At 34.8% G+C, this 18,535-nt stretch overlaps 1 protein-coding gene across 16 annotated transcripts; it reads left to right on the forward strand.

Moving 5' to 3' along the window:
• Positions 1 to 1,669: 1,669 nt before the first annotated feature.
• Positions 1,670 to 14,079, forward strand: LOC104597451 (subtilisin-like protease SBT1.9). 16 transcript variants are annotated; one of them, XM_088891183.1, is made up of 9 exons: positions 1,730 to 2,154; positions 2,552 to 2,658; positions 2,739 to 3,025; positions 3,128 to 3,320; positions 4,682 to 4,761; positions 4,976 to 5,083; positions 7,802 to 8,030; positions 8,457 to 8,664; positions 13,397 to 14,079. In XM_088891183.1, exons 7-9 carry the CDS (start codon positions 8,025 to 8,027, stop codon positions 13,603 to 13,605), a joined length of 423 nt encoding a protein of 140 aa, XP_088747309.1. In that variant the 5' UTR covers positions 1,730 to 2,154; positions 2,552 to 2,658; positions 2,739 to 3,025; positions 3,128 to 3,320; positions 4,682 to 4,761; positions 4,976 to 5,083; positions 7,802 to 8,024; the 3' UTR covers positions 13,606 to 14,079. The 16 variants fall into 16 exon arrangements, 2 of the variants coding, with proteins under 2 accessions (XP_088747309.1, XP_088747308.1); XR_016078453.1 differs by having other exon boundaries at positions 1,679 to 2,154; positions 2,774 to 3,025; positions 3,128 to 4,761; positions 4,976 to 5,183; positions 7,802 to 8,129; XR_016078461.1 differs by having other exon boundaries at positions 1,698 to 2,154; positions 4,976 to 5,059; positions 7,802 to 8,664.
• Positions 14,080 to 18,535: the final 4,456 nt, after the last annotated feature.

The following is an 18,535-nucleotide window of genomic DNA, read 5'->3' on the forward strand; positions in this document are numbered from 1 at the left end:
TGCCAGGCTCAGAGCATGGAAAGAAGCTGTCATTTCTGCTTCCATATATTTTTACAGTATCCAATCATTCCCATCATGAAAAGGTCAAGAAAGTGATCTAGGTAGGCAGATGAAATGAAATGCAGCCATCTGATAGGATTTATCAACCACATGAAAATTCTGGTTTACATAATATTTAATACTTTAAAATATTCATAATGTATTTATTTATAATATCCATACTGTTGATTGATTTTAGATATTTTAATAGTATTTAAAAATTTGGGTAAAAATAAATGGCCAAAATTTTGAAATTTTAACCAAAATAAATCCATTCAGTATTATCATTTACTAACCTGTCTCAAAGGCCCATAGGCATCCCACACCCCCCCCCCCCCCATTAATTGGGATATCTCCCTGCTACAAGCACGGGAGATGTTCCTAATGCACTGGGGGAGATGGGCTGTGGGGAAGCTACTGTGCGCTTATAATCCCATTGACTAGTTAGTCTGCGGAAATCTGATTTGGTTTATAAGAAAATAGTAGCTGGTGTTACCAAGTCTGAATCTGCTCCTCAAAGAGCGTGCATCACACCAGCCTTACCTCTCATCCTTGTATTTATTATTCGTGGAGAGATGTTTCTGATACAGTGAGCCGGTTAGGGAGTGTTTTGAGTATAAACTAATTGCATATGATGGTTGGAGGAAGTCTTTCGGCAATCGCTTTGGTGTGTGCTGGCAAGGATTAGAGTAACTGTATTCAGTATTTTTAGTTGGAGTTTGGATGGGCGAAAAAGTAATAAAATTATTTTATTTCATGACATATTAAGACATGACGGCTTAGTGATTTGAAAGCGTGTTAAGAAATTCAACGCCACGTCAGGTGATCCAGGATCCAATCATACTAAAAGTGTCATTTAATTTTTGGGAGAGAAATCAAGGTTTTTAAAACTAGACCAGACAAGAATCTATTATGGGCACAGCTTCCCGCGTCAACCACTCCAATCGTCCATTCTGAACAAATGGCCCATTCTAACAAAAAAATAAAAACAAAAACGACCAAAAAACCATTGTCTAGGACCTCTAGGTCCATAGTCCGACTGCCTTGGTCAATAATTCGCAAACCAAATCAACATTTTTGTTGGTAAAAGACGATTTTGGGGTGAAACCGAACCGGTCAAGTCACCAATTTTTCTTCAATCTGTTTGTCCGATACCGTCTGGTTTTGAAAAGACTGAGAGAAACACTTTATTTAGTTTTTGATACAATGCAATATAGGCCAATACGCATCCATATCAATCTAATACATGCGTTTTAAACGTATACTATATTATCATTCACCGATACCAATACAATATACGCCGCATCAGACTTATTGTATTATATCTAAATCATTGTTACACTTTGAATCATGTAGGAACACATCATACTTTACATGGGCACTATGGCTTACATCTGTGCGAAAATTAAATGGCCTGTTATGTTTAAACAAATATTTTTTTTAATTAAAAAGAAAGGAAAAAAAAACGCATTTGGAAAAGGATGGACGTTCTACTTTAAATTGCCAAGTAATCCCGAGAAGTCGATGGTGACCGTTAATTCGCCTTAAAAGCTTGCGAGCAACTCCATTAATACATACATACATTAGCCACGTGTTAGCAGAAGAAGCAAGATGCACGGCCAACAGGGGCCCACGGTCTGTTACCATCGTTAGTTTAGAGGCTTTGTACGCACTCATCGTTAGTTAGTTTAGAGCCTCAGAGGCTTTAGAAGGTGGAAAGTAAAAGAAGAAAACATAGATAAATCTGATTTTGAATTCTCTGTCCGTCGGTGGCCGTTGCCAATGTCTCGTCTCGTGTAACTCTTTTTATTCCCTCTTCTTGATTTCTCTCTGCTTGGGCCCTTTGGTAGTCTCTAGACTGTTTCTTGTTTTCTCTCTCACGCACACTCTATTTCTTCTAAGAAGACACACACCTCGATCTTCGCCTCTGAATCATGGATTTCCGTTTTTTTGTTGTTGTCGGGAGAGGGTGAAATGCAAATCAAAACGAAATGTCGGGTTTCTGATCTTGGTTTTGGGTGCCGTCTTCCTGCCAGCAGTGGTGTTTTGTCGAATCTTGCAGGGTGAGATCGTCGATTTTCCCGTTGAGAGTGCCTACGATCCTTACACCGTCGGGTAATTTTTTCTTTCGGTCCTTGGTTGATTTTAAGTCGTTTGGCTTCCGGGTTTTGTTTATGTCCTTTTACCTACTCGTTATTTTATAATTTATATTGATGGGTTCTTGATATTCTTTCCTTCTTTACTGTGTTCTTTTTCTTTGTTTAGTGGGTTCTGGATTTGATGGTTTTTTGATGTTTTGAGATTCTTCAGTTTGTAAATTGACAGCTATTTGGGTCTATACTCTTCTTTTGATGCTTTTGATGTAGTTCATAGATGGGTTTTTGAAGATGTTGATTTTCTCAATTTGTTTATCTACCTGCTTTTGATCTCTTTAAAACTCTATTGGGTGGGTATTTATTATAATGATTTTCACACATTTCTTTTTTCATTTATCCGGGATCCATTTTACTAGAGCGAAATTGGGGACTCCTCCAAAAGAATTCTATGTTCAAATTGACACCGGAGGTGATGTCTTGTCGGTCACCTGCAATGCCTGCAGTGGTTGCCCCAAATATAAAGGTTTGAATCTAAAGCTTTCTTTCTTTCCTTCTTTTTTCCGCCTCCTTCCTCTTCTTTCATTTCCAGTGACATTTTTGCAGGTGTAATCCTTACCAAGACTGTTACATTTTCGCAGATTTCTTTGAATTTCTTTGATGCTGCTGCCTCATCCACAACTTCTCTAGTATCTTGTTCAGATGATATATGTAATTTGACGGTTCAAACATTAGATGGTGCTGCACTGCTCAGAATTCCTAGTGTGGTTACTCCTTTCAGTATTGGTGATGGAAGTGGGACATCGGGTTATTATTGTACAAGATATGTTATTCTTTGACACAGTTCTCAGGAAGTATTTGGTTTCAAACTCTTCGGCTACCATAGTTTTTGGGTAGGCATTATGTATCAGATATGTTCTTTTGTATGACTTGGCTGGTGGGGATAATATTATGCTTCTTGGAACTTACATGATAGAGATTGGTTCTTGACACAGATGTAGCAACTATCAGTCCGGAGACTTGACCAAGCCAGACAGAGCCGTTGATGGGATTTTTCGGTTTGGCCAGCAGGAACTGTCCGTCATTTCACAACTATCCTCATGAGGAGTTACACCAAAGGTGTTTGCTCATTGGCTGATAGAAGAAAATAGTGGTGGAGGTATATTTGTTTTTGGTGGGATTGTAGAGGCAAGTATTGTCTATAGTCCTCTTGTTCCAAATCAGTATGTCCTCTTCTTAGAGTTATTAGCTTTTATTTGCCATTTTTCTTTTCATGTCGCCTAATCTTTACAGTCTCCTTTCTGATCTCAAGTTTGTTTCTGGATTACTAGTACCATAAAAAGTTGAGGATGGACATATTGGAAACACCTGCATTTTTTTTTATCTGCAAAGGACATTTTTCCTTATTCTCGAACACATTTATAAATTTTAGTGGTTGGACGTTGTTAAATATATATGTTTTGATTCTTAAAAATATGGAGCTTGTCCACTACAACTGCCTTTGGAAGTGTTTCTTCAAGGAGGGAAAAGAAATTAGAACCCTAGTAGTCAATGGTCTTTACTTACCTATAAAACTATCTAGTTAAATCTTGTTTGCTTCCTTCGATTCTATTTCATTTCTATCATAACTCTGTTTTTATCATTTGGACCTTTATATTAGTTTGGTGAAAGCTTGTTTTCTTCCTTAAGTTTGTTCAACTGGCTCGAACAAGTTTTTGATCACCATCTTACTCTACTTTCCCTCATTTTTTCACTTGTTGAAACTACTCCAAGATTTCCGTAAGTATATTCATTTCTAATCCTATCTTTTCCAGTTTCTCCCTTGTTATGAATTATTGAACCAAGGTAACAGAAGAAATTATAGTTTTGGATGAACTAATTCTATGGGAAACATTCTCAACCTGTCCCTAGTTATGAATTACTAAACCATGGTAACAGAAGCCATATCTTGGTCTCCAATACTAATAATATTACACTATTCTCACAATAGTTATATATTCACTCTAATTTTGTCAATCCATGGAATTTCTTCTTTGACATGTTTAATCATACATCCATGACTATGTGGTCAAATAAGGGCTATGTGTCAATCTATGTTGAAGTCTCGTTATAATTAATAACTCTGATGTCTCTCCCCTAGGTGTCTAACACTGGTCATTGTGCCATCATATATGTTCTTTAGTTCGCATATCTATTTGTCATTCAATCATTCATTTCTTTCCCAAAACATGTCATATCATTTCTTACTGTCTAAATATAAGTTTATCTTAAATAATTCATACATCTTTTATTTTGATGACAATCTTTGTGTGCTAAAATCCAATGTTAGACAAGTTTGTTATTTTAGATAATCATCTCCTTTTTAATTTCATCGCTACTATTGTTTATGTGCATAAGAAAAATCAAATCTGATTCATTTGATTTCGATTCTGCGTTGTGTTTGAATTCCTTTTGTCTCAAAACTTTCAAGCCTGGTTATAATATTTATCTGCAGAGAATTGTTGTCAATCAAATTCTACCTATTGATCCAACAGTTTTTGCTCTTTCAGGCAATAGGGGAACCATAATTGATTCTGGTACAACTTTCGCATACCTTGCAGCAGATGCATATGATCCATTTGTCAATGTTGTGAGTTACAGGAACACAATTTTTTAACAATCTAGTTGATGTGAAACACTTTATACAAGTTGTTGAAAAGAATCATAAACCCACACCTTTTATTTGTTAAAGATTGAAGTTAACCAACTGACTACTTAGTTTTTGTTGTTGGGGACGGAAATTGGTGAAACAAATTATATTCATGATCTCAGAATCTCATTTCTTCCATTTTTCTTTTGTGCAGATAGATAAAGTTGTTTCACAATCCGCAAGTTCAGCTTTATGCTTTGCTAGTACTGCACCTATGATCTTAAGCCAATTGAATGAAGTATTGTTATTATGCCACCAAAAGGTTTCAATTCAAATTTTTAACATTTCTCCCAAGATGGGGCAAGAATTTTGGTGCATTGGCTTCCATAGAGTTTAGGAACAAGGGATGACCATTTTAGGATGTTTGAATCCTGACTTAAGTGTTTCTCCATTGTATGCACTAGTCCAAAATGTAGAGAATGAGTACTGGTTAGATGCTAGCCATTGCATTTATGTCATGTGTGCTTGTCCTTGTTGTTTCTAACATACACTACAAGCATATGTTTATATTTAGATATGTAAATGTATTATGTATATATTTGTATACATGCCTAGATATGTATGTATTTGTATCTTTGTCATGAAGTTCATTCTAAAAAGGTTTTACGGATAATTATGATGTATACATGAAAGCATTATTCTGCTTAATATAATCACCCATTAAATTATTATTCTTCATGACATGTAAAACTAAGAAACTAAATATATTTAATGGAATAAGGAAGTTCTTATATATGTTAACTAGGGATGCCAATGGGTCGAGTCAAATGGTAAGCCCGTCGTGACCCGACCCCATAGGGTCGGGTTAGGGTGAGGTGTATTTGGATTTAGGGCCGGCTTAGGGTTTTGATTCTTTGACCCACTTTCGGTTCGGGTACAGGTTTTGATTGGCCCACTCCATTGGGTCATGATACCTACATATATACCAAGTATTCTTGCAGTTTTTTGACTTCCAACTATATAGATTTAATGTTTATATTTTATTTACATGTTGATTTTGATTTTCTTCTTAATTTTTTAAATGGAAAAAGTAACACCTTAGAATCTATAAAACAACTTCCTCACTTAAATTAATGTTTTTTATGTCTTCAAAACATGTTAAAAAATACATTTGAAATGCAACGGGTCAGGTTCGGGTTATAGTGCTCGAGAGTTGGGTTAGGGTTGTGGAAAGCCCGTGCTTAACCAAATTGGTTGACATCCCTAATGTTAACAATCGACAGTGCTCTCGTGGACTATATTCCATGATATTGTAAGGACCAATTTTTGTGATTTGCCTAATTGCATCTCAAACTACTTAAGATAGACAATAGTTGAGATTTCCCTTCAAACAGTGTGGAGAGTGTACATATCCAAAAAGGCCATTATCCAATGGTGGCCTCTGCTATCTAGGGTCTTGGTAGGGGTAGATTGGGTAGTGCCAACTCCTAACCTTTAGCATTTTCTTTTGCACAAAGTGGCTGCTCTCACTCTCACTATATGAGTGTGTACATATCTCTCATCCAGAAATAGTATTCAGGGAACTTTTCAAGCAATTTACTTCTGTTCAACCCATACCTAACACATCATTGTGAGAAGTTGTTTATTTGATATGGTTGTTGCATAAGTTATGCCCAGTTTCTGAAGGTTTTGGGAACTAAGCTTCTATACAGTGGATAAATAGTGGAGATATTTTAATGTTGTTTACATGGTGAATACATTTATGAAATTCTTCTTTGCTATTTCTCTCTATTGGCTATAGTGTCATGCCTTGATTTATTGCAATGTATTTAGGAGTTTGTGTACACTACACATATTACATTTGAAAATGAGTTTAATAGTAACATTTCGTGTAGCCAAGAAAGTGGAGAATTACCAACAAACCACAAATCATGAAATACAAAATTAGGAAAAATAAAAAACTCAGTTATACTTCATATTTATATAGCCTCTGAGACCTAAAATTCAAGAGATTATTGAACAACAGTTAACAGTTGTTGGCATAAAATTTGTTGGAATATATAGTTCGATGCATTCTACTAATAAGATGAAGTCATTGACAATATTCCAGCATGATGTGAATTGTATGGCTCTTTTGATGGATGGAAGTGCAGCTTTGGGTCTTGATTTGAGCTTTGTTACTCGTGTATTTCTGATGGAACCTATTTGGGACAGAAGTGTAGAGGAACAAGTCCTAAGTCGAGCTCATCGGATGGGTGCTACTTGTCCTATTCATGTTCAAACTTTGGAAATGTGTGGTACCATTGAAGAGCAAATGCTGAAATTCTTACAGGATGCTAATGAATGTAGAAGAACCATGAAGGAAGAGCTTGGAAGAACTGATTGTGGAGGAGTACGGGTGCATCATACATTGCATGATTTTTCTGAGAGCAATTGCCTTGCCCAGCTCAGCTTTGTATGGACAAATTCTAAAACATAAAGCATTTAAGAGTCTCTTTCCCTGTATCTAATTGATGATCTCTATCAATTTGGGCCAGAAGATGACTTGGACTTGTCCTTCAAGAAGAAATGGCAGCCTCTGACCCAAAACAGTGCAATAGCTATAACTTGGTCTACAGAACTTTTAGGAGTATACTGTCATTGTTATTCTTGTGGTTTCATTCAATGTTGTTTGCATGTCAGGAGAGTTTTGCTAGCTATAGCCGCACAAGTTTGAACTAACCACACAAAAATATATTACTTCCCCCAAAACATGCCATATCATTTCTTCCTGTCTAAATATAAGTTTATCTTAAAGCATTCATACATCTTTTATTTTGCACGAGGTATCCAATCATAGATGACAATCTTTGTGTGCTAAACATCCAATGTTAGACAAGTTTGTTATTTTAGATAATCATCTCTTTTTTCAGTCTCATCGCACTATTGTTTATGTGCATAAGACAAATCAAATTTGATTCATTTTAATTCTGATTCTGCACTGTGTTTGAATTCCTTTTGTCTCAAAACTTTCAGGCCTGATTATAATATTTATCTGCAGAGAATTGCTGTCAATGGGCAAATTCTCCCCATTGATCCAACAGTGTTTGCCACTTCAAGCAATAGGGGAACCATAACTGATTCTGGTACAACTTTGGCATATCTTGCAGCAGATGCATATATGATCCATTTGAACTAACCAACAAACTAGAACCAATGAAGTGTTGTCCGCACAAGTTTGAACTAACCAAACAGAAAGATATTACTTCCGAGTCTAGAGCAGGATGGAGGTACGGATTTTTTGCTACTGACCCACCTGGGTGGTGGGACAACACATGCATTGAAGACTTGCATTCTATAATTTTCTTGTATGTCATATACAATAGCGGGTATGTATACATTGAACCTATCATTTCAGTTCCTGTACTATATTACTAATCAAATTACTGAATTCTTATTTCTTTAAAAAAAAAAAGATGCATATGATCCATTTGTCAATGCTGTAAGTTACAGGAACACAATTTTTTAACAATTTAATTGATGTGAAACACTTTGTACAGGCTGTTGGAAAGGATTATAAACCCACACCTTTTATTTGTTAAAGATTGAAGTTAACCAACTGACTACTTAGTTTTCGTTGTTGGGGAAGGAAATTGGTGAAACAAATTATATTCATGATCTCAGAATTTTATTTCTTCCATTTTTCTTTTGTGCAGATAAATAATGTTGTTTCACAATCTGCTCATTCAGCTTTATGCTTTGCTAGTACTGCACCTATGATCTTAAGTCAATTGAATGAAGTATTGTTATTATTCCACCAAAAGGTTTCAATTCAAATTTTTAACATTTCTGCCAAGATGGGGCAAGAATTTTGGTGCATTGGCTTCCATAGAGTTCAGGACCAAGGGATGACCATTTTAGGAGGTTTGAATCCTGACTTAAGTGTTTCTCCATTGTATGCTCTAGTCCAAAATGTAGAGAATGAGTATTGGTTAGATGCTAGCCTTTGCATTTATGTCATGTGTGCGTATCCTTGTGGTTTCTAACATACACTATAAACATATGTTCATTCTAAAAAGGTTTTATTGATAATTATGATGTATACATGAAAGCATTATTTTGCTTAAATTAATCACCCATTAAATTATTATTCTTCATGACATGTAAAACTAAGAAATTAAATATATTTAACACAATAAGAAAGTTCTTATATATGTTAACCAGGGATGCCAATGGGTCGAGTCAAATACGTGACCCGACCCTATATGGTCGGGTAAGGGTCAGGTGTATTCGGCTTTAGGGCCGGGTTAGGGTTTTGATTCTTTGACCCGAGTCGGGTTCGGGCTTGGGTTTGGGATTTGATTGGACCATTTCGTTGGGTCATGATACCTATATATATACCAAGTGTTCTTGCAGTTTTTTGACTTCTAACTATATAGATTTAAAGTTTATATTTTATTTACATGTTGATTTTGATTTTCTTCTTTTTTTTTCTAAATAGAAAAAGTAACACCTTAGAATCTATAAAACAACTTCCTAACTTAAATTAATGTTTTTTATGTTTTCAAAACATGTTAAAAAAATACATTTGAAATGCTACGGGTTGAGTCGGGTCACAATCGACTTTGGGTTACGGTGCTTGAGAGTTGGGTTATGGTTGAGGAAAGCTCGTGCCAAACCCGACCGGTTGACATCCCTAATGTTAACGGTCGACAATGCTCTCATGGACTATATTCCATGATATTGTAAAGACCAATTATTGTGATTTGCATAATTGCATCTCAAACTACTTAAGATAGACAATAGTTGAGATTTCCCTACAAACAATGTGGAGAGTGTACATATCTAAAAAGGCCCTTATCCAATGGTGGCCCCTACTATCTGGGTCCTTGGGAGGGGTAGACTAGGTAGTTCTAACTTCTAACCTTTAGCATTTTCTTTTGCACAAAGTGGCTGCTCTCACTCTCACTATATGAGAGTGTACATATCTCTCATCCAGAAATAGTATTCCGGGAGCTTTTCAAGCAATTTACTTCTATCCAACCCATACCTAACACTTCATTGTGAGAAGTTGTTTATTAGATATGGTTGTTGCATAAGTTATGCTTACTTTCTGATGGTTTTGGGAACTAAGCTTCTATGTGGTGGATAAATACTGGAGATATTTTAATGTTGTCTACATGGTGAATACATTTATGAAATTCTTCTTTGCTATTTCTCTCTATTGGCTATAGTGTCATGCCTTGATTTATTGCAATGTATTTAGGAGTTTGTGTACACTACACAAATTACATTTGAAAATGAGTTTAATAATGACATTTTGTATAGCCAAAAAAGTAGAGAATTATCAACAAACCACAAATCATGAAATACAAAATTAGGAAAAATAAAAAAACTCAATTATACTTCACATTTATATAGCCTCTGAGACCTAAAATTGAAGAGATCAATGACAAGTAACACAAGAAGAACTAGGAGTAGACCAAAAAGCACAAGGGTATTAGTAGTAAGAAATGATTTAGGCACTAATAATTTAACTGTGGATATGGCTTTAAGTTGAATGGATTGGTGAAAAAGGATTCGTGTAGCCAACCCCATATAGCTAGAATAAGGCATGAATGATGATGATGATGACATATTAGGGATGGTTGTTTATAACCTAGCCTTGCTTGGCTGGCTTGCAAATTTCTGGACTAAAAAAGCCACATTTCTTCCAGGTCTAGCCCATCTTCGACCTACATTAAGACTACAAAAAATGCAGATATGTGATTTTTAGCTATATTAGGATAAACCCAATATTAGTTGTAACCTCAGAATGGACGTTCATACTACAACTTTTAATTGTAACCTCATAATGAACTTTGAGTCAAATTTTCTATCCCGATATAACTGATGTGATTGCAGTTCTGTAGAACTAGAATTGTTTTGAGAAATCATACAACTTGTTAGTGATGTTCGGGCACACATTAAACTTCAATATCTTAATATTTATTGTTATTTTATGAATATATAATTATTATTTTATTAGTACATTGTTATGATTTTATTAGTTTTTTTAGAATTAATATCTTAGTATTTATCATTAATTTATGAATATTTTATTCATAATTATTATTTTATTATTATTATTTTCTTATTAGATTATTAATATTCTATTATTTTTGTTGATTATTTTAAAATTAAATTTTTATTATTTAATAAATAGTATGTTAATATTTTATTATTACTTTAATTATAATATTATTAGATTTTTATTTGTACTTAAATATTACTACGATTATTAATTAATGAATTAATATCTTTTCTTTTTATTATTAATTTATTAATTTTTTATTATAGTATTATTATTTTATGAATATTTTATAAATGTACTCTTATTTTATTATTATTATCTTATTATAACTTTTGGAACATTTTATTAGTTAATTATTAATTTTTTTTATTATTTTATTTATATTGTGTTTATATTTTATTATTATATTTAATAATTAATATTTTTGTTATTTTTAATTTATTAATATTTTGTTATAGTACTATTATTGTACTAATATTTAGTTAGCAGTGCATTAATATTTATTGTTAATATATTTTTATTATCTTATTGTTAGTCAAATAATATTTTATTATTTTTTAAAACTAAGATATTGAATTCTAATGTGTGCCCAAACAACATAAACAAGTTGTAGGATATCTCAAGATAATTCTAAATTTACAGACCTACAATCATATCAGTAGGATAAACATTTGACTAAAAGTTCATTCTAGGGTTACAATTAATGATTACAAGCTCATGTCAATTTTGAGGTTACAACTAATATCTAATTTATCTTGATATAACAAAATCTCACCGATCAACATTTTTTACAGGCTTAATGCATGTCCGTGTTAGGCTAGGCCTGGAAAAAATGTGGCTGCCTGGGTCTAGAAATTCTCAAGCCAAGCAGGCTGGGTCGGGTCTTAAATAATCATCTCTAATATGTCATCATCATTATCATCCATGCCTTATCCTAGCTATATGGGGTTTTGGCTACATGAATCCTATTTCGCCAATCCATTCAAGTTAAAGCTCTATCCACTATTAAATTTTTAGTGCCTAAATCAGTTCTTACAACTTCTACCCATGTTCATTTTGTTCTACCCTTAGCTCTTCTTGTGTCACCCATCATTGATCTCTTGAATTTTAGGTCTTGGAGGTTGTGTAAATGTGAAATATAACTGAGTTTTTGTTTTTCCTAATTTTGTATTTCATGATTTGTGGTTTGTTGTTAATTTTTCACTTTTTGACTACATGGAATGTCATTATTAAACTCATTTTCAAATGTAATCTGTGTAGTGTGTACACAAACTCCTAAATACATTGCAATAAATCAGGGCATCACACCATATCCAACAGGGGGAAATAGCAACTAAGAATTTCATAAATGCATTTGCAATGTAAGAAACATTCAAAAGTATCTCTACTATTTATCCATGGCATAGAACCTTAGTTGCCAAAACTTTTAGAAAGTGGGCATAAGTCATGCAACAATCATATCTAATAAACAACTTTTCACAGTGAAGTATTAGGCATGGGTTGGATAGAAGTAAACTGCTTGAAAAGTTCCCACTTAATACTATTTCTAAATGAGAGATATGTGCACTCTCATATCGTGAGAGTGAGAGCAGCCACTTTGTGCAAAAGAAAATGCCAAAGGTTAGGAGTTAGGACTATCTAGTTTACCCCTCCCAAGACCCCATATAGCAGGGGCCACGAATGGATAATGGCCCTTTTAGATACATGCGCACTCTACATTGTTTTCAGGGAAAATCCTAACTATTATCTATCTTAAGTAGTTTGAGATGCAATTATGCAAATCATAATAATTGGTCCTTACAATATCATGGAATGTAGGCCATGAGAGAAGTGTCAACTATTATTATATATAAGAACTTTTTTATTTTATCTAAAGATAAAAGATAACCTGTAGCGAATAATCAAGTTATATCAGGATAAAAATTTGATTGAAAATCCATTCCGAGGTTTAGCTAGTTATGCCAATTCTGACTTTTCCAACAATCTTTTTTTTTCATCAATAATTGTTTTATCACTAAACTTCCCACATTGTTTTAGATTCTCTAAAATCTTTCTACTTTAAGACATTGGAAATACTTACTTCCATTTGTACGAAAGATCAACCTGTTGCATAGTTGTTTTGCTGTCTGAAACAAAATCATGATATTGGCAACCACACGGCTTCTATCGGGGCAAGTCAGTGCTCGCACCCTTCGAGCAGCCCCTTGCAACCTTGCATCGGGAACATCTCCCATGAAATAAATCACATAAATACGGAGATATTCCCAAGGCTGTAGGAACGAGCTTTGCCTTGACCGAAGCCGGACTCTACAGATGCATTGTCAACACCAGTAATGTTGCGTGTATATTTGCCTCAATTAGTACTAAAAGCTGTGAGTTGGTAAGCCTGGCTAAAGAGAAGAAAACTAATCTTCTTCTTTTTTTTTATTATTATTATTTTTTTTGTTTATGAAATCAACGCATTGGATGGGCTAATTACGACTCTAAGTTAAACAGACAATGCAAGTCCTTCAAGTTTTTCCATGATGAATGTTCATCAAGTTGCAGATTTAATTTTTAGGTTATTGTGGATTTGCTTTTCAGGATTGTCTGCAATTTGCCACCACATTCTAAAGTCTGACCTCATGGCTCCCAACTCCTTTGGTCATGCATCTTGGTCTCCAGTAAGTCCCGTGGTGAACGAAGGATCAACAAAGTTGTTTAGAAACTTCAACATCTTATACGGAACCTCCATGGCTTGTCCTCATGCGGTGGGAGCGGTAACACTTATGAAAGCAGTCCATCCTGAATGAAGCCCAACAACCATTTGATCTGCCATGATGACAACAGAAGATTGACTCGGTAACACTATCAAACCCATCACAGAACTCTTAGACGACGAGCAACCCACCAGTCCTCTAGCCATGGGAGCGGGTCACCTAAATCCTAACAAGGTGCTCGACCTTGGACTTGTATATGATGCAAATACAGAGGACTACATGAGGCTTCTCTGCACTCTGAATTACACTAAGAAGGAATCAAGAAGATAACAATGTCATTCTCTGCGCAAAAGTTTGGGGATGCCTCTTCAACATTCAATCCAAGAGCTCTTCCTTATGATCTTAGTGTAATTGTGAATGAAAATCTGTAGGGACATGCTACCCCTGTCTTGTGTAGTCCCTTAGAATATTATCAAAAAAAAATGTTTGTATTTCATTGGAGGTTGCAAACAAGGTTAAAATTATCTTTTACACTTGCTTAGCCTAACACATGGCAATTATCTTTCACAGTTGGCCAAAAAGATTGAATGATCAGGAATCTTTCATATCAAAAGTTGATCTGGGACCTCAAAATGGCCCCATTCATTTGGATTTCATTTTAGCTCTTTCCTCAAAGGAGTGTAACATTCACTCAAACATATGGATTATGTCACTTAATTGTCTAGTTATTGTTATAACTTGGGAGACTTTTCATAAATTTTTCCCCCGTTGATGGGTTAATTAAATTTGAGACCCAAAACCCTTGCAAGGTGGTGATTAGAATAAAATCCCATTGGGGGAAAAGTTTGGTATTAAAATATTAAAACATGTAGACTGTTTTTGTTTTTGGTTCTAGAGAAAAATAAGAGAGAAACAAAAAAGATATGGGAAAATTCTCAAGAAATTTCAGAAAGTTTGTTGAGAACTTTGCCTCAATTCTCTGTTACTCTCTTATTTTCTATCAAAACGAAACATAGCCTTAAGATACAACTGGTGCCATGGAAGGCTGACATAAGTTGTAGGGTTGAATGGGTGACTGATACAGAAGGTCACCTATATCAGTTGGAATTGGCCACATTATGCTTCCAGGTGTGGCAGAGAGGAAGCTCCCAATTTGACCCAATTAGGGAGCCTCTTTTCTTGATTTTGCTCAAAATTTCATCATCTAGGAAATTAGCAATAGCCAAATGACTTAATTCTCTCTGCAATGTCACTGTCTGGTTGAATTCTTATGAATCAACTTTTTGATATACTTCTATTCAACAAATAAATAAATTAATTGAGTTGAGAAGAACAGCGGGCTTTAGAACACAAAGGCTGAGGTGGCTGAACTGAATAACTTATCGTGGGGATGTTAGCCAATGTGATGTTCTTTTCTTTGTTGCAAGTTTAAAATATTATCATATATAGCAATCAACCCAATTTCAGCTTCATAAAGTAGGAGCTTACAACCTACTTAATAACTTGTTCATTAAAAAAAGCAACTACCCGGAGCTCTATTTAGATAATCGGGACCAACATCAAATGGGTGTAATTTAACCTAAAACCACAAAGAGACAGATATGTTCTTTCATGATGAACTCATGAAATATCATTATATGAAAACCAGAAATTCTTGAACACATTTTTATCTCTGTTTTGGTAACAAACATGTAAACTACCAATAACATGTTTTCCGTGTTTTTATTTTAGTAACCAATTTGTCATCAAAATAGATGGTTTAATTTGCATTTGGAACTCACAACAAGAAAAACAATTCACTTGGAAGAACACCCAGTGTCAATCTGTGTGTTGAAAATGATATTATCTTTAATTATTATTTATTTTCGAAAATGCAGTGTGCTTGATAAACAAGATTTGAGTTGGATAAATCAGGCCAATTGGTCAACAAGGAGAAATCATTTTCACTGTTCATAATAAAATGCCCACCACCAAATGCCTTTCACAACACATTGGCCACTGAGTCCATGTCTAATTTTGTTTTCAAACTTATTATTAATGTTATTGGAAATTTGTACCGATGCTTCTTTTCTTGATGTTATTCAAGTTTTATTCAAGGTGATATCGAGATGCATCCTGAGATTCTTTTAGTTGTGATTGAAACAAACTTTAATGGCATAACTAAATTGTTGGATGTTATAACTATTGGAGATTTGGAGCCTACGGATGATCTCTTTGTTGACATTGTTAATTCTGGATTGGAAGATGCAAGTGAACTCGCAACTCTGCTGGTGATGGATCAACAAGCGCATCAGTTCTTGCACATGAAGTTATCAAATTAGGCTGATTGAGTGTTACTTTTGGTGCAAAGCCTATATCAATCAAGAGAGGGATTAATAAGACAGTCCAAAGGCCTGGTGGATAAGTTGGAGAAGAAATACAGGCCTGTTAAGGGGCGTGATGATATTAAAGGTAATTGCTATTTTTATTTCTTCAAGTTATTTTGCATTTTCTACTGTTGTCTGGTACATTCTTGTACCAAATATTTATTTTTATTTCTTCAATTGTTGCTTCCATCTCTGCTGGAAATAATGATACCATTGGGACTATGATTGCCATGCAATTGATAAGGTTGGCCCTGAAGGTGTTTTATCCATTGAATCTTCATCATCCTTTGAGACAACTGTGGAGGTGGATGGAATGGGGGTCTGTATTTTTTAGCTGGTTTCAAGTTCCATTTGTCTTTGTTAATTATATGATGTATGTGGTGTTTTCCCCTGATGTTTTTCAGACTTGTCTGCACATTGATCTTGGTTACATTTCACCACAATTTGTTACATAGCCTGAGAAAAATGATTTTTGGATTTGAGAATGAAAAGGTCTTGGCAACTGACCAGAAAATTTCAATAATAAAGGACATGATTCCTCTGTTGGAGAAGACCAAACAGCTAAGAGCTCCTCTACTCAATATAGCTGAAGACGTCACATACTTCCTCTATTTTTTATCTTGGTTTTGGGAGAGGAACAAGAGGTCTAAACATTCAAAGACTGTTTTTCTAGCCTGAATTTTTAATTGGGAGGAGGTCATGCTGTTGATTTTTCTTGGAGCACAAACCCTCATGGATTGCAACTAACTATACATAAAAAAACAAAGAAGGGAAAGGGAGAGAGGTGAAACATTCCTTGCATAACCACAATTAACTAAGTCTTGCATTGATGTGAACAAGATTTGCATGCATGTTTGTGAATGTAGTGCTTTGGCAGGTATAAAATGGCTTGTCATTGTTTCAACAAGGAGAGACTTTTTCAATTAGGTTAGGCAATGGTGGCAAGCAGTGTTACATGGGCCACCGGTGCCCGTATTTGCGCACTGTATTATAAACACATTTCTGCACTCCATCTTCTACGTGCAACTATCCCCCTTAATCATGGCTTTAAATTTCAGAAATTTTGAAAATTTGGCTGAATTTTTCAATAAATCTGAATTATTTTCTTAATTCTTTAAAATATTTATAATGCATTTATTTATATTCATACTACTGATTCATCTTAGATATTTTAATAGTATTTAAAATTTTGGGTAAAAATAAATGGCCAAAATGTTGTAATAGTAAATATGCTCCTCAATGAGAGTGCATCACACCAATCTCATAGCATGTCTTGGTCACACATTGGGAATACCTCTCATTCTTGTATTTATTATTTATGGAGAGTTGTTTCTAATACAAAGTGGGATGTGGTTGCGAGATCGGTGTGAGGCATGCTTTGTGAGGAGCAAATCCCAATTCGGTATTATGCATACGGACAAAAAATAAATAAATAAAGGGAAATAGACTAAGATATTTTATATTTATGCTAATAAATTATAGTTTACCAAAAAAAAAGAAAAACAACTCTTTGAAAACTTAAACTTGAGACCATGAGTGGTGGAGAGTCTATAGAATTTATATTTGGAACACTAAGTTAAAAAAAAAAAAAAAAAAAAAAAAAAAAACAGTGAGATGGTTAGGGAGTGTTTTGAGTCTAGACTAATTGCATATGATGGCTGGAGGAAGGCTTTCTGCAATCGCTTTGGTGTGTGTTGGTCAAGGAGTAAAGTATCTGTATCGAGTATTGCACCGGAAAACTTGAATACAAATATGGATATGGATACGAATATGGATACATATTAGATATCAGCCCAAGCTGGACTATGCCATTTTTATTTTTTATAGAACTTGCATTACAAATTGGACATGCATCGTGTAAGTTTTCTCATATGATCATTGACCTTGGGTACCCTCAGCATGACATCCTGTCTATCTTAATCTGATTAATGAGATTTGGAGATAATGGTTGATAGGTAATGCAGGGAAAAAAAAAAAAAAGAAAGAAGGGCTGCCACATTAGAAAAATCAGTATACTTTTGCTGATGTAGCAGCTATTTTTTGTTTTGAAGGTCTCTTGGTTGTAGCGAGACTGGGGATTGAATCCTGCTTGCACATAGATTTGGGGCAATCTTTTGAGAAAAAGTTAACTTTATTCAAAAAGAAGAGGTACATGAGGCAATGTTCACGACAGATAAAACTCTCAGAAAATTACAAAGGCATATAGCTATCACTAAAGAGAAAATCCCTGTGTGCACCAGATTTATAGACTATCAGCTTTAGAGTTTAGCTCCCTTGGAATCCAAACCACATGGGCATTTAAAGAAGCAAGAATGTCTCTCACTTCAGATAGGTAGTGAGCTAAGGCCCAAGGCCCACTGTCAGGACTAGAAAGCCTGTTAATGGTGTTGGCTGAGTCTCCTTTAATGGTAAGATTTCGTAAGCCCATGTCTTTTGCAATCCTGATGCCAGTTAGAGCTGCCAAGACTTCTACCTTTGTTGAGGAGGCAATCCCAATTGGCCCACTAAAAGGCCAACTGATACCATTTCTATTTCGAATTACACCTCCAATACCCACTGGACCTGGGTTTCCCAAAGCACTCCCATCAAAATACAAGGTCGTCTCGTCACCCATATCAGATCTGAAATTACGGGTAGTGATGAGTTGTATTTGTTTA

Source organism: Nelumbo nucifera, chromosome 7 (assembly GCF_055504915.1).
Source record: "Nelumbo nucifera cultivar China Antique chromosome 7, China Antique-T2T, whole genome shotgun sequence".
NCBI lineage: Eukaryota > Viridiplantae > Streptophyta > Magnoliopsida > Proteales > Nelumbonaceae > Nelumbo > Nelumbo nucifera.

Coding starts and splice junctions, on each gene's coding strand:
- LOC104597451 (XM_088891183.1), top strand. Junction 8,665..13,396: donor AGGGATGACCATTTTAGGAG/GTTTGAATCCTG, acceptor TTTGCTTTTCAG/GATTGTCTGCAATTTGCCAC.